Here is a 17,080-nt window from a genome sequence, read left to right as displayed (position 1 = left end):
GCAGTGAGCGCTTACTATGAGAACTTAATTGCTTAATAACTTTTTTTGTGGACGTACGATCTTTATGAAACTTTTAGATTATGATTATAACATGGATATGCATGTAATTGCCAAAGCACAAGTCTCTAGTATTTGAAATACGCTTTTTACAAAAGTGAGGGTGAGGGGGTGAATTTAAGGGTGGGGGGTTAATTTTAACAAAAACCGAAATTGTATAAATTGCATATAAGCATACATTAAAAATTTGGAGACTCTAGCAATAAAGGTGTAGAAGATATAATTTTATAACTGGGTTTCGATAAGGTTTTTTATCGATAAAAAAAGATCGGGATGAGTTATCGATTTTTAATGATAAACTCGATATCCGCGCTGTAATTACGAACATTTTAAAAAAAATTTGAAGTCTCTAGCTCTTATATCTTCTGAAATCGACGCGTTCATACATACGGACAGACGGACAGACGGACAGACGGACGGACGGACAGACGGACAGACGGACAGACGGACAGACAGACGGACAGGGCCAAATCAACTCAGCTCGTCGCCCTGATCAAGAATATATATACTTTGTGTGGTCTGCCACGCCTCCTTCTGCCTGTTACATACATTTCAACAAAACCATTATACCCTGATTTCCCATTGAAAATGGGTTCAGGGTATAACAAGTAAGAAAACTCTAGTCGAGAGTGCTCGACTAGATACTACCCTGAACCCAACAAATAACAAGTAAGAAAATTCTAGTCGAGAGTGCTCGACTAGATACTACCCTGAACCCAACAAATAAAAATGCTCATTTAGTATTGCTGAAATTTCAATTTCGATGTATTTAAAAATATAAATCAAATACCAAACTCATTTAATAAAATATAAAAATATTTTGAAACAATTAAAAAAAATTAACATCAGTTGCATCGATCGGGATTCGAACCGCGACTTCTCGATCGAGCGTCATGCAGCTAACACACTAGGCCACCTCACTCCTGCTAGTGGCGCTGGCAAAACTCAAATAGATTCACTGCTGCAGCGCCATCTAACAAAACTAAATGAAACTAGCTGCTGATGTGATTCTAAGAATCTGCTAGAATAACCAAACTATTAAAAACGCACATAAAGTATAGTTAAAATTTCAATTTCGGTGTATTTAAAAATATAAATAAAATACCAAACTCATTTAATAAAATATAAAAATATTTTGAAACAATTAAAAAAAAATTAACATGAGCTGCATCGATCGGGATTCGAACCTCGACTTCTCGATCGAGCGTCATGCAGCTAACACATTAGGCCACCCCACTCCTGCTAGTGGCGCTGGCAAAACTCGAATAGATTCACTGCTGCTGCGCCATCTACCAAAACTAAATGAAACTAACAGCTGATGTGATTCAACGAATGTTTTTGTTGTAGCTGCTGCACGTGCGTTAGTTAATTGGCCAAATATTTGATTTTTTTTTTATTAATTTTTGAGTGAACGGAATTTAATGAAACTTTCAGCATATGATCTACATATTATATTGAATATTTGAGAAATTAAAAAAAAAAAAAAAAATCATTCAAAGTGGCATCTGATTTGAACTTGAATGTTTTTACTTGATAAAAACATAACGGGATGATTTATCGAATTTTAAAAGCAAACTCGACGTCCGCGCTGTATAAACGGTCATTTAAAAAAAAATTCAAGTCTCTAGCTCTTATATCTTCGGAAATCGACGCGTTCAAACATACGGACAGACGGACAGACAGACAGACGGACAGGGCCAAATCGACTCAGCTCGTCGCCCTGATCAAGAATATATATACTTTGTGGGGTCTGCCACGCCTCCTTCTGCCTGTTACATACATTTCAACAAAACCATTATACCCTGATTTCCCATTTTCAATGGGTTCAGGGTATAAAAATGCCTATTTAGTATGGCTGAAATTTCAATTTCGATGTATTTAAAAATATAAATAAAATACAAAACTCATTTAATAAAATATAAAAATATTTTGAAACAATTAAAAAAGTTAACATCAGTTGCACCGATCGGGATTCGAACCACAACTTCTCGATCGAGCGTCATGCAGCTAACACACTAGGCCACCTCACTCCTTCTAGTGGCGCTGGCAAAACTCAAATAGATTCACTGCTGCAGCGCCATCTACCAAAACTAAACGAAACTAACTGCTGATGTGATTCTAAGAATCTGCTAGAATAACCAAACTATTAAAAACGCACATAAAGTATAGTTAAAGTTTCAATTTCGGTGTATTTAAAAATATAAATTAAATAGAAAACTCATTTATGAAAATATAAAAATATTTTGAAACAATAAAAAATGTTAACATCAGTTGCAACGATCGGGATTCGAACCACAACTTCTCGATCGAGCGTCATGCAGCTAACACATTAGGCCACCCCACTCCTGCTAGTGGCGTTGGCAAAACTCAAATACATTCACTGCTGCAGCGCCATCTACCAAAACTAAATGAGACTAACAGCTGTGTGATTCAACGAATGTTTCTAGAAGAAGTTTGAATGTATTTGTGCACACGCATACGATGCTGTTGTAGCTGCTGCACGTGCGTTTGTTAATTGGCCAAATATTTGATTATTTTTTATTAATTTTTGACTGAACGGAATTTAATGAAACTTTCAGCATATGATCTACATATTATATTGAATATTTGAGAAATTAAAAAAAAAGAAAAATCATTCACAATTAGCTATAGTGGCATCTGACTTGAACTTGAATGTTTTTACTCGATAAAAACATAACGGGACGATTTATCGAATTTTAAAAGCAAACTCGACGTCCGCGCTGTATAAACGGTCATTTAAAAAAAAATTCAAGTCTCTAGCTCTAATATCTTCGGAAATCGACGCGTTCAAACATGCGGACAGGCGGACAGACGGACAGAGCCAAATCAACTCAGCTCGTCGTCCTGATCAAGAATATATGTATGTAGTTTGTGGGGTCTGCCACGCCTCCTTCCTTACATACTTTTAACAAAACCATTATACCCTGGTTTGGCATTTTCAATGTGTTCAGGGTATAACAAGTAAGAAAGCTCTAGCCGAGACTGCTCGAACCTTTGGAGCAATAGCTATTTCAATAACTTTTCGCGTCTTTCAGCTTACACGCACACACACACACACACACACACGCTTACAAAGGCAAAAAAAAAAACAAGTAAGAAGACTCTGGTCGAGACTGCTCGACTAGGAGATACCCTGAACCCTCTAATCTGATATTTTAATCAGTCTGCACTTCTTTTCGACACACATACATACAGAGGCACGTAGTAGAACGCGCTCTGCTTACTGCGCAGTAAGCAGCGACTGCGCTTGGGCTGCGCTGTAGTGTGGGCAACATTATAAGAATTTATTTGTTGAATAATTTAATTTCTAGACGTACAATCTTAATGAAACTTTCAGAGCGTAATCATATGGTGAAAATGTGTGTACATTCTAAAGAACACGTTTATAGTACTTGAAATACGCCTTTTACAAAGGTGTTGGTGAGGTAGGGATGCAAAACTATCGATAGTGAGGCCATCGGTTTTTTCACATCAGATAGTGAAAACCATCGATATTATCGATAGTACTATCGAAAATTTAAAATAATTACAATTTACTCCATTTTTTTCTTAAAGTCTGCATATATAGAACGGTACTAAAAAATGTTTCTGACTTAATTTACAGCTATTATTTATAACTATTGTATATTTATATCAAACGAAAACAAAAACCAATATTTGAAGCAAGTAAAAAATAGATTCATTCATAATTTTCACAGCAGTAATAGGTAAATATGTAATGGAATGTAATATAAGATAAAAAATAAATAAAAACTTAAAAGTATTTAAACAACTTAAACCGAAAATCTTCAACAAATATAATATTAATATTATTATTGCATTGATAATAAGTACTTATGAGTACTTAAAATGGAATTTAGAAAGACCCCAACAACCAAAAAAACAATCAGTGGAACACCACTGGAAGAGAGCGAGGCCCGTTTCACGGACCCACGGCTGGGCTTTGGCAAAAGCTCAAAAATGCAAAGGAGCCCTGTAGCGCAGGCGCCAAGAAGTGTGGAGGAAACTTCAAAAACCGCTGCCGCTGAAGTAGGTGTCCCAAACACTGTTGCAGAGGCGGTAATCTCTCCAAGGCATGAGTACATGTTGAAACTCCGGGCCGAGGAAGAGGATGCCATTCTAAAATGTCGCCAGGCGCTGCGGCGCATAAAGACCGCTGTCGCTAAACAAAAAAACATCAGTCTGGATGTTAAAAGCGGGGTATCCGACCTAGACGAACTACTCGATATCCTAGGACACTGTAGGAACTCCTGGAAGAAACTGGAAGCTGAAGCAACTAAGCAGAAGCAATTAGAGCCAGCAGCAGAGGCACGGATCTTGGAAACGGTGGAAACACCTACCATTCAAAAGAGACAAGCCCCTAGCCCCCTAGAGTCTGAGTCCGGCAAAAAACTTTGCAAGGGACAACAGAACTTGTGGCAAAAAGTCACCAGAAAAGGGACTTTGAAACAAAGAGCGGAAAAGACTACTTCGGCACCCGCAGAAAAGCCGAAAGTAGTAAAACAACCAGCAAAAAAAGAGAAGAAGAAACCTCCCCGTTCAGAAGCAGTCCTCATAAAACCTGAAAGTGGACAAAGCTACGTAGATGTTTTACGAAACATACGCAGCACAATCCAACAGGACGAAAAGGCAAACGTGAGAGGCATAAGGAAAACCCGATCCGGGGCACTCCTTGTAGAACTGAGCAGAGGGGAAAAGTTACATCCAGAACTAGTTGAAAAACTAAAGGCTACCGTTAAAAAAACAGCCACGGTAGCCGAGTTAAAGCCTACAGCGACAGTGGAGATCCGAGATCTAGACTCACTAACTGTAGAGTCTGAGGTGGCTGAGGCAGTGCGACAAGTCCTTGATAATTCATCAGTGGACTTGCGCATAAAAGTCACTGCCCCAAACAGTCGAGAGCAAGTAAGGGCCTTTGTAACTTTAGAAAGCCAATTAGCGGAGACGTTGCTGAGCTCAGACATTAAAATTGGTTTTGTCAGGGCTAGGCCCAGGATGTGTCAACCCATCCGCAGATGCTACAGATGCTTCGGGGTCGGCCATCTGCAGACCAACTGCACAGGACCGGACAGAAGTGGTGGTGGCATCTGCATTAGATGTGGTGAATCAGGTCACAAGATGAAAGACTGCAAAAAACCACCAAAATGCTGCATTTGCACGGATGCGGGGCGTACTTCTGTCGATCACATGCCGGGATCGCAGAAATGCCCAAGCACACGACAAACTACAGCAAAATGTTGAAAATTCTCCAAGGTAATCTACACCGGAGCAAAACGGCAGATGCACTTTTGACACAGATAGTAGCAGAACATGCTATAGATGTAGTGATCATCAGTGAGCAATATAAGCGAAAAGAGAACGGAGTCTGGTTAGAGGACGACACCAAGACTGCGGCCATATGGATCCCCAGTAGTAGTGGACAACAGCCACTAGAAAGCAAGATGGGAAACTGCTACGTCTACGCACGCTTCAGAGAAGTCGCAGTAGTCAGTTGCTACCTAACCCCTAGCGATGACATAAGCACCTTCCAGAATAAACTCGATGCAATCGAGGATCTCCTCGTGGATCGACGGCAGCCCTTCATTGTGGCAGGCGATCTGAATGCACGAGCAGTGGACTGGGGAATGTCGTCTACTAACTCTAGAGGACGAAAAATTATGGATATGGCCGCTAGGTCCGGGTTAGTGGTAGCAAACCGCGGAAGCAGACCTACCTTCCATAGGCCGGGATGTGAAGGCACAATACCTGACGTAACCTTTGGATCCGAACACATCGTAGATCGGATAAAGGACTGGAAGATACTCGATGACTTCACGGGAAGTGATCACGAGTATATATCATATGACTTCCAAAATACCAGTCAGCAAAACCACCCATCATACTCAAGAAAGACTTCTCATAGATGGGACATAAGTAAGGTGGATACAGGCAAACTACTAGCTGAATTAGATAGGCGAGAACGACAGTTCGACGGCACATTGACGTCGAAGCAAGTGGTCGAAAGAAGCCTAACCGCTATGGAAAGAGCGTGTAACGTATCGATGCCAAAAACGCACAGCAAACACGGAGGTAGACGACAGGCGTACTGGTGGAACCACGATATTGCAGAAAAAAGGAAAGTATGCATACAATGTAGAAGAAGGCTAACAAGGGCACGACGCTCTGGAATTTTCACGACGGAAGCGTTAGCAGCCAAGATTGCGAGAAAAGAACTGTCGATTGCTATCACACGCAGTAAGCATGACAAGTGGAAAGAGCTCTGCAAAGATATAAATAAAGACCCTTGGGGACTTGGCTACAAGATAGTCATGAAAAAGCTGAGAAACTACGGAGCAGTGCCAAACGTGGATGATGACACGATGGATCACATAGTGGAAACACTATTTCCAGCACACATCCACGAGGCGCATGAGCGAGCACCCGTAGAGCTCGATGGTTCAGTCCCAGATTTCACCGAGGAAGAACTCAACATTGCAGCTCTCTCCCTGAAGAACAAGAAAGCGCCGGGACCAGATAATATACCGGCAGAAATACTGAAGGTGATAGCATCAGGACGTCCCACTTTTCTACTTAGGATGTATAACGCATGTCTAAAAGAAAGGATATTCCCAGAAGCGTGGAAAGAACAAAGACTGGTGCTCATTAGCAAAGGCAAAGGCGATCCCAATACACCCTCGGCTTATCGCCCATTGTGTATGTTAAACACAGCTGGGAAGCTTTTAGAAAAGCTCATAAGACCTAGACTACTCGCAGCAGTAGAGGCTGCTGGAGGACTTAGCCCTAGGCAACATGGGTTCAGAGCTGGAAAATCCACAATGGGAGCTATCGATGAAGTGGTTCAGGCAGCCAGAGCTACGCAAAGAGGAAATGCATACTCGCGCCCAGTTGTTCTGTTAGCAACGCTGGACGTTAAAAACGCCTTTAATAGTGTAAGGTGGACTGATATGCTTACTTCCTTGGAACACCGCTTCCAGATACCGGAGTACCTCATGAATATGATCAGGAGCTATTTGCAGGATCGAATACTCCTGTACTCCACGCAAACTGGAACAAAACGATACAGAGTAACTGGAGGAGCTGCACAGGGGTCAATCCTGGGACCAGACCTGTGGAATATCAGCTACGACGACATCCTAAGACTGGAAATGCCTGAAGACACCTTCCTTATTGGTTATGCCGATGATATCGCAGCCGTCATTACTGCCAGAAACACCATAGAGGCCCAAAAGAGACTTACCCAAGTCATGATCCGCACACAGACATGGCTCAGCTCTCGAGGATTGGAGCTTGCCACCCATAAAACAGAGTTACTTCTGTTCACGGGGAAGCAGATCCCAACCGAAATAGAGATGCGAGTAAGCGGAAACCTGATAAGGACGCAGAGGACAGTGAACTATCTAGGCGTTAGGCTGGACAGTAAACTTACCTTCTGGGAACAGCTGAAGTATGCCACGCGGAAAACAGCGACAGCAACGGGGTCTCTGAGTAGACTGATGGCAAACGTTGACGGCCCGACGGCAGGAAAACGGAGACTCCTCATGGAAGCGACAAATGCAATACTGCTATATGGCAGTGAAGTATGGGCGGATACCTTAGAGGCGAATGTAAGGCGAAAACCGATGCTAGCTGTGCAACGAAGAGCAGCCTTAAGGATAACATCGGCGTACCGCACAGTCTCCGGGGCGGCCGTGACTGTGATAGCAGCAGTCATACCGGTTGACTTGCTTGCCCAAGAGCGCAAAAAAATATGGAATCTTCGGCAAAGAGGAGAATACTCAGAACATGCGGCAAAGAGCATACGACAGCAAACCATAGTCTCGTGGAAGGCGAGATGGTCATGCGAAAGGTATGGAAGATGGACCGCTAAAATAATCCCCGATCTGGAGCAGTGGATAAATAGAAAGCACGGTGAAACGTCTTTCTATTTGACACAACTACTCTCCGGACATGGATACTTTCGAAAGTACCTAAATAAAATGGGGAAAACTGCCGAATCCAGCTGCATTTACTGCGAAAATGCAATGGACGATGCAGAACACACCTTCTTCAATTGCAAAAGATGGTCGGAAGAAAGAATCGACCTGGCAGATACAGTAGGTGAAGTCAAAGTAGAGACGTTAGTACAGCAAATGTGCAGCAGCATAGACGCTTGGAAAAAAGTCTATGACTTCGCCGAAAAGGTTCTGCGGCGGAAGAAGTATGACCTGGACGCAGGCACACAGAGGGCAACGCTCATTTAGAGCACACAATGGGGTTCCACCTTGAAGGTTAATGCGGGATATCTCCTGGTTCCAAGGTGGATTTGAGCCCCAGAAGAAGAGGATTTTTTAGTCGGTAAGCAGTTATGCAGTCCGACACACCGGTCAAAGTGACGACATGACTGACGGTGCATAAAGCATTTTTTCCTACCTCAGCCCAACAAAAAAAAAAAAAAAAAAAAAAAAAAAAAAAAAAAAAAAAAAAAAAAAAAAAAAAAAAAAAAAAAAAAAAATAAGTACTTATGATGGAAAAATCCAAAATGAAATAACTAAAATTAAAATTTTTACAATTTACATACGCGTTCGAGCTTTGAATTAGACTTGGGTAGCTCATTAGTGAGTGAGTTCACTGAACTGAGCCACTGAACTTGTTCTTTCAATATTCATTTTGGCACATTAGCTCGTATGACTCATTTTGCATTTTTCGGAATTGGCGTTCGCCAAATTAACGTTAACTTTTTTGAATGTCAGACTATCGATAGACGAAATAATATCGAGGTATCGCCGTTTTAGAAAACCATCGATAGTATCGATTGTACCATCGATTGTTTTGCATACCTAGGGTGAGTGGGTGGCTATAGGGGTAGGGGGTAAATTACAACAAAAACCGAAATTATATAAAATACATATAAGTCTACATATAAAATTTGGAAGCTCTAGCTCTAAAGGTGTAGGAGATATAATTAAATAACTAGCTTTCGATAAGGTTTTTGATCGATAATAAAATATCGGGAGTAGTTATCCATATATAGAGAAAAACTCTATAGGCGCGTGATATACACGGACCTAGGAATTTCAAGTCTCTAGCTGTTATATCTTCTGAGATCGACGCGTTCATACATACAGACGGACGGACGGTCGGACAGACAGACGGACAGGGCCAAATCGACTGAGCTCGTCGCCCTGATCAAGAATATATATACTTTGTGGGGTCTGCCACGCCTCCTTCTGCCTGTTACATACTTGTAACAAAACCATTATACCCTGATTTCCCATTTTCAATGGGTTCAGGGTATAAAAAAAAAAAAAACAAGTAAGAACGTTGCAGTCGGGCGATACCAATTGCAGAAGACTCATTCACAGCCCAAACGCTGTCACCTAGAGTATATAGTGCAATTTTCAAGTCTAGTACGCAACAAAAAACAGGGCATGATCCCAATAAAATTCGAAAATCATCGATAGCTATTGCTATGATCATTGCATCATCGCCTTTAAATTACATACATATGTATATAATTTATACAATTTTGACTTTTAATAATATATATTTATATCCATATATTGGATACCGGCTTCAAGCTAGCAGCAGATCAGCGCGATTTTCCTATACATGTGCACACACTCATCGTCTATTGCGTACAGACAGAAGCGCGCCTTTTCGCACATTCTTAGAATTTCGATTTATTTCTGGACTTTCTAGCCGTTACTGTAGTTTTGTCTGATGACGCTCTCTTAATAAGCTATTCTTTTTAGCAATTGGCTGGTCAAGCAAAGCAGTGGTGCGGGTGCTAAAGGCGACGCAAGTAATGTTAGAGTAGAAGGTTCAACCTCTCTGGTGTTTTTTTTTTTTTCATACATATTTCGATTTTTATAAAATACATACATATGTATATATTTTATTGGGAAGGTGCGAGCTTAATACATCCATATGTATAAGCAAATACATACATATGTATATGTATATATGTATGTAAGTCTGCACGCATAGCATCAAGCATTCCAGCCTTATACACGCGTAAATTTGTTTGTGTGTATGTATGTACACATAAATGCGTGCTCTAGCATATTCTATGAATCCCGTTGCGATTGATTTGTCTTTGCATTGTTTTTGAATTTCCAGCCGCTACACTGGCTTTTCTTTGCTATGTGGCGTCATAACAGTAATGTGATTTTCCTTTAACTGCTGTTGATCCAACGACGCGATGGTGCTGTAGGCTGATGTGCCGGCGATCTTTATTTTAGATATTTTGACATGAACATGCTATTCGGCTTGGGTGCGAGTTCAAATCCCGCGGAAAACTCGTTTTTGTAAATTGCAAATTTGTTTGTTATATTAGCTTTTTTATGTTTTATTAATTTTATAAAAATGTTTCCTTCCGTGCTATCAATGACTATTAAGCCTATTTATGCGTATAAATACATAAATAGATGGCTGACGCATATAAATGCCGCAATAAAGGCACTATAAATGCCGATTGCCACGCCTCTAGTGACCGTAGACTCCTCATTTTTGGCCAGTTCTTTGAACGAGCAACCGGTAACCCAAATGCAAAATTTGAATTCTTACGCTCAAAAAATGTGAAAATTACAGGGTATTTTTCGATACGCCACGCCCCTAAAGAGGCGTAAAAATTATTTTTGGGGCATCGATAGAGGAGGCTACCAGTAACTAAACTATCCAAATTTGAAGCTTCTAGCTCTTAAACTGTAGGACAGTTTGACACGCCCCCTATGGGCGGACATATATCTACCAAAGCTCGTTGGACGTGGGTGGTCAACCCGCGTATATATACCAAATTTCAGGTCTCTAGCATCAATAGTGTCCAAAATATAGCCGAATTCGAAAAAGCACTATATCTTCAGGTCCGATTTGCCACGCCCCTAGTAGGCGTAGATATAAAATTTTTTCACCCATCTTTATAGAATTAAAACATTAGCTTACGTGCTAAATTTCAGCATTCTAGGTTTATAACTTTAGGAGATACAGTTTGGTCCGATTTGCCACGCCCCCAATGGGCGAAGATATATCCGCCACAGCTCGTGATCTTGGGTGCTCGACGCGGACCTACATACCAAATTTCATTTCTAGCTCTTCAACAAACGTGATTTCTGGTATATCGGAAAATGCATTTTCCGATTTGCCACGCCCCTAGTGGGCGTATCGGAAAAATTTTAACACTTTATAAATCGGAGATATACAGTATGTGTTCCAAATTTCAAGTCTCTAGCTTCAATAGCGCCGAAATAGATTGCGTTCATACGGACAGACAGACGGACAGGGCCAAATCAACTCAGCTCGTCGCCCTGATCAAGAATATATATACTTTGTGGGGTCTGCCACGCCTCCTTCTCCCTGTTACATACATTTCAACAATACCATTATACCCTGATTTCCCATTTTCAATGGGTTCAGGGTATAAAAATCAAAATTGTATAAATTATATATGTATGTAATTTGAATGCAATGATGCAGTGATCATATACATAAATAGCTATCGATGATTTTTCAATTTTAATGGGATCATGCCCTGTATTTTGTTGCGCACTAGACTTGAAAATTGCACTATATACTCTGGTTGACAGCGTTTGGGCTGTGAATGAGTATTCTTGAATCGGTATCGCCCGACTGCAACGTTCGTACTTGTTTTGTCATGAGACTTTATATAATCATAACATTATCTTGCCACGCCCCCAATGGGCGTAGATATGTCCGCCATAGCTCGTGATCTCCTCCGACGCGGATTTACATTCCAAATTTCAGCTTTCTAGCTCTTCAACTAATATATTTTCTGGCATATCGGAAATAAACTGCATTCATACGGACAGACAAACAGACGAACGGACGGACAGCAAGACGGATATTGCACAAAAACAATATATCAATTCACTTTCTTGAATTAGTTTATTACTTAACTTTCGTGAATGAGTATAAAAATTAAAGATGGAGCTCTGATGGTTTAGATTTTATTTACCATTGAGGTTGAGTGTCAACGGGGCGCTAACCTGATGACGCGCAGTGTACATGCATATCTATGTTATATTCATAATCTGAAAGTTTCATGAAGATCGTACGTCCACAAATAAGTTATTAAACAATTAAGTTCTCATAGTAAGTGCACACTGCAGCCCATGCGTGGGTGCTTGTGTGTATGTGTTTGTGTGTGTGTTTGTGTGTGTGTGTGTGTGTGTGTGTGTGTGTGTGTGTGTGTGTGTGTTTTTTTTTTTATATTCATTTATTGACAAAAATTATACAAATTGCAAGTTGCGTGGTGGCTAGGATAGCGCGCGGTGCTTGCGGGACGGCCGTAAAGCATTGCTTCGCAAGCACTATGCGCTACCTTAGCCTGGGACAGCTCGTCTTCTCGATCGCTCGACTCTGCGGAGCTCCATCATCACCGTGGCGGTGTGTGTGTGTGTGTGTGTGTATGTATGTGTGTGTATGTATGCCTGTGTGTGCGTGCGTGTGTGTGTGTGTGTGTGTGTGTGTGTGTGTGTGTGTGTGTGTGTGTGTGTGTGTGTGCGTGTTTCTTGTGTAAGCTGAAAGACGCGAAAAATTATTGAAATAGCTATTACTCCAAGGGTTCAGGGGATCTCGTAGTCGAGTAGTCCCGACTAGAGCTTTCTTACTTGTTATTAGTTGAGTTCAGGGTAGTATCACTAACCAGAGAAAACATAAATTAGACATGGAGAACAAACTTTTTCAACACCGAAAAAATGCGCTGAAGCGACCGGACAACTTCGTATTTGGTCGGCTCCGTCGTTTGAGGCTCAAGCAGTGAAAATAATGCACGACAAAATCAGTGCGCTGCGACTGCTGCCACGAAATGTACACATTTTCATATGAAGCACGGTTTTACGCTCTTTTTCTCTATAGTCTCTCAAATAGCAGCAACGCACAGAAATTGAAAATTGTTCGCGACGATCCCAGCTCTTTCCTTCTGAGTGAAGGTAATACCGAAATCATAAAAAAATCGATAATTTGCCCCGTTATTTTGTTATCGATTAAAACATTATCGAAAACCAGTAATAAATTTATATCTCCTACATTTTTAAAGCTAGTTTCCAAATTTTATATGTATGCTTATAAGTATTTTATACAATTTCGGTTTTGTCAAAGTTTACCCCCCACCCCTATATCAATCTTATCAGCATCATGTTTGTAAAAGGTGTATTTTAAATACTAGGAACTTGTGCTTTGGCAAATGCATGCATACCTATGTTATATTCAAAATCTGAAAGTTTCATGAAGATAGTCCATCCACATCTCGACTGGGAGATACCCTGAACCCTCTAAGCTGATATTCTACTCATTCTGCACTTCTTTTATGCACACATGCATACAAACGCATCCACACGCACGTATTATCACACGAAGTTAACAGCGACTGCGTTTGGGCTGCGCTGAATATATATATAAATATATTTCAAATACTAGAGACTTGTGCTTTGGCAAATACATACATATCTATGTTATATTCATAATCTGTATGTTTCATGAAGAAAGTACATCCACAAAAAAAGTTATTAAACAATTAAGTTTCCATAGTAATCCACTACTGCAGCCAATGCTTGTTTATGCGTGCATGCGTATGTCTGTGCGTGTGTATGTGTGTGTGCACGTGCAAATAATTATTGAAATGTCAGTTGCGTGAAGGGTTCAGGAGATCTCGTAGTCGAGCAGTCTCGACTAGAGCCTTCTTACTTGTTTTTTTATACCCTGAACTCATTTTCAATGAGAAATCGGGGTATAATGGTTTTGTTGAAATGTATGTAACAGGCAGAAGGAGGCGTAGCAGACCCCATAAAGTATTCTTGATCAGGGTGACGAGCTGAGTCGATTTGGCCCTGTCCGTCTGTCTATCCGTCCGTCAGTCCGTACCCGTCGATTTCAGAAGATATAAGAGCTATAGACTTCAAATTTGTTATACTCATTCACGAAAGTGAATCAGTATATTGGTTTTGTGCAAGGTCCGTCTTGCTGTCCGTCCGTCTGTCCGCCCTTCCGTCTGTCCGCCCGTCCGTCTGTCCATCTGTCCGTATGAACGCAATCTATTTCGGCGCTATTGAAGCTAAAGACTTTAAATTTGGAGCATATACTCGTGTATATCTCCGATTTATAAAGTGTTAAAATTTTCCCGATCCGCCCACTAGGGGCGTGGCAAATCGGAAAATGCATTTTCCGATATGCCATAAATCACATTAATCAACCACCCAAGATCACGAGCTATGGCGGATATATCTACGCCCATTGGGGGCGTGGCAAATCAGATAAAACTGTATCTTCAAGAGCTTTACAGCCATAACGCTGAACTTTTTATTCTATAAATTTTAAGTCTACGCCCATTAGAGGCGTGGCCGAAGATATAGTCATTTTTTTAATTCTGCTATATTTTAGACACTATCGATGTCAGAGACCTAAAATTTTGTATATATACTCGGGCTGATCACCCAAGACCAAAAAGCTTTAGCGGATATATGTCCGCCCACAGGGGGCGTGGCAAACCGCAAAAGTTTATATCTCCTAAAGTATAATAGCTAGAAGCTCCCAAATTTAGATAGTTAAGCTACCAGTAACCTCCTCTATCGATGATCTAAAAATCATTTTTACGCCTCTATAGGTGCGTGGCATATCGAAAAATACCCTGTAATTTTCACATTTTTGGAGGGTAAGCATTCAAACTTTGCAGTTGGGGTACCGCTATCTCGTTCTAAGATCTCACGCCCAGTAGGGGCGTGGCAAATCGGGGAAAACTGCATTTTATAAAGTATTAGAGCGAAACTTAACTACTAAATTGTTGATGGGATGTGAATGACTATTCCGCAGTCGCTAACGGCCGACTGCAACGTTCTTACTTGTGTTTAAATGTCCGTATTTGCAGCACGGATATCGAGTTTATCACTAAAAATCGATATCTCATCCCGATCTTTTTTATCGATAAAAACCTCGATCGGAAAACCTTATCAATAATCAATTAAAAAATTATATATCCTACATCTTTGGAGCTACAGTCTCCACATTTTGAATGTACATTTATATGCATTTTATGCAATTTTTTTTGTTAAATTTTACCGCCCACCTTTCTATCCATCCCCTCACCAACATATTTGTAAAATACGTATTGCAAATATTAAAGACTTGTGCTTTGGCTAGTGCAGGCATTTCATTGTAATAATCACGATCTTTCATAAAGATCGTATGTCCACAAGAAAAGTTAATAAACAATTAAATTCCCATAGTAAGCCAACACTGCAGCCAATGCGTGTTTATGCGTGCGTATGTGTGTCTGTGTGTGTGTGTGCATGTGCGAATAATTATTGAAATATCAGTTGCAGCTGTATATAGACAGTATATCTGAATTAGTTAAAAAAAATCAATTTATCGATAATTCTCGATAAAAAGAACCGAATGAGTTATCGAAAAACGGTTCGACAGACATACATGGCTATATCGACTCAGATCGTCGCTCTGATCAAGGATATGTATACTTCGTGGGGCTTGCCTCGCCTCCTTCTACCTGTTACATACTTTTAACAAAACCATTATACCCTGATTTCCGATTTTCAATGGGTTCTGTGTTTACACATGTAAGAAGGCTTTAGTCGAGACTGCTCGACTAGGAGATGCCCTGAATCCTTCGCGGAACTGGTTCATGTATCAAAATAATTCTTCGCATCTTTCTGCTTCACATATATACACACACTTTTCTTGTAGAAGAACTGTCTTCATATGCATGTAATATACACGGACCTAGGAAAAAAAATTTCGTTTCTCTACCTAAATATATTCTGAGATTAACGCGTTCATACATATGGACGATGATTCCTCGCCCTTATCAAGAATATGTGCTGTTGACTTGTTACATAACATTTTCAAATCATGGGTCAATGGGTCTAGGGCATAAAAGCCGAATAACATCGCAATAAAAGCACAAAAAGGGTGATATTGACGTAAAGCAAGTGCAGTGCCGTTGAAAAAACGTGTCTGGAAGCGTTGGACTGCAAAATGTATTAAATAGGAATTATATACAATACGTTTTTATCATATCTTTGCATAAAAAATCATACTAATTAAATCTTACAGATGAGGACTTTTGCTGTGGCTTGCAATCACCCGATATGGCTACAATTCATAATGAGCGCAGAACACATAATCGCGGTTGGTAAAAATACAAACGAAATTAATTTGTCCAGTAAACATTTTTTACGAAGCACATCACGAATTAGTTTTTTTTTATATTGGCACCATATAGTTAGGCACCAGAGAACTGCAACAAGCCACCGGCACTTAGGGTGTACCGGGTAAATGTTGGATGATTTTGACACCCGGCTGTTTTCCGCCACCGCACAAATGCATACAATCACTCGCCTCACAAAAATATTTGAACAAATAGAAAAAAAAAAACAATATTGAAATCAAAAATAATTTTTTTTTTTCATTCATTTAATATATTAAATAAACATTCATTTAATTAACAACATGAAACACGAAATAAACTAGGAAACTAAAAAAGGAGCTAGTGCAAAATCAAAACAACCTTTACTTGAACACACACACCATGGTGCCTGTAAAACACTTGGGTGACATTAATGTGATTTGTCTACTTGTATTTATTGCCTATTGCTTTTTTCACACTTTCGCTTTTTTTTTTTTCTATGTTCCCTGTAAGTATAAGTGCGACAGGCAAGCGTTAACGAAAAATACTTGTGACAAGCAAAAAGAAAACGGTACATTGTTGTGAGGGACAGCAAGATTTTGCCTGCATGAGTAGCACTTACACAATTTTTCATAAGTGTGTGTTTATGATTTGCTGAGCCAGTAATGAGTGACACCGGCACACAAATTTGATTGAGTGTGAGTAAGGCGGCAAAAATTGACACACTTGCAGTTCTCTGCCTAATAGGTACCCTACATTTTATTTCTCCTGTAATTAAGATTAAGATTTAAAATCGTACATTTATTTATTCGGTTAATACTAAACATAAAAATTAATTAAATTAGTTATTGTGCATATAGCCTTAAATAA

At 40.1% G+C, this 17,080-nt stretch overlaps 1 protein-coding gene across 28 annotated transcripts in view; it reads left to right on the top strand.

Annotated features, from left to right (window-relative positions):
* The window catches only part of pHCl-1 (pH-sensitive chloride channel 1), an 89,156-nt gene that overhangs the window by 32,723 nt on the left and 39,353 nt on the right, over nucleotides 1-17,080 (top strand). For 21 of the 28 annotated variants that reach the window (XM_089467659.1, XM_089467663.1, XM_089467662.1 and 18 more), the window contains one exon: nucleotides 16,138-16,212. The exons of the other annotated variants lie outside the window; for them this stretch is intronic. In XM_089467659.1, coding sequence (XP_089323785.1) covers nucleotides 16,138-16,212 — 75 coding nt within the window. The remainder of the gene's footprint in view (nucleotides 1-16,137; nucleotides 16,213-17,080) is intronic. 28 annotated transcript variants of the gene reach the window in all.

Source organism: Drosophila arizonae, chromosome 4 (assembly GCF_054131065.1).
Source record: "Drosophila arizonae isolate 15081-1271.41 chromosome 4, UAZ_ARI_1.0, whole genome shotgun sequence".
NCBI lineage: Eukaryota > Metazoa > Arthropoda > Insecta > Diptera > Drosophilidae > Drosophila > Drosophila arizonae.
Note: the sequence above shows the minus strand (reverse complement) of the source record. Positions and strands in the feature narration are given on the sequence as shown.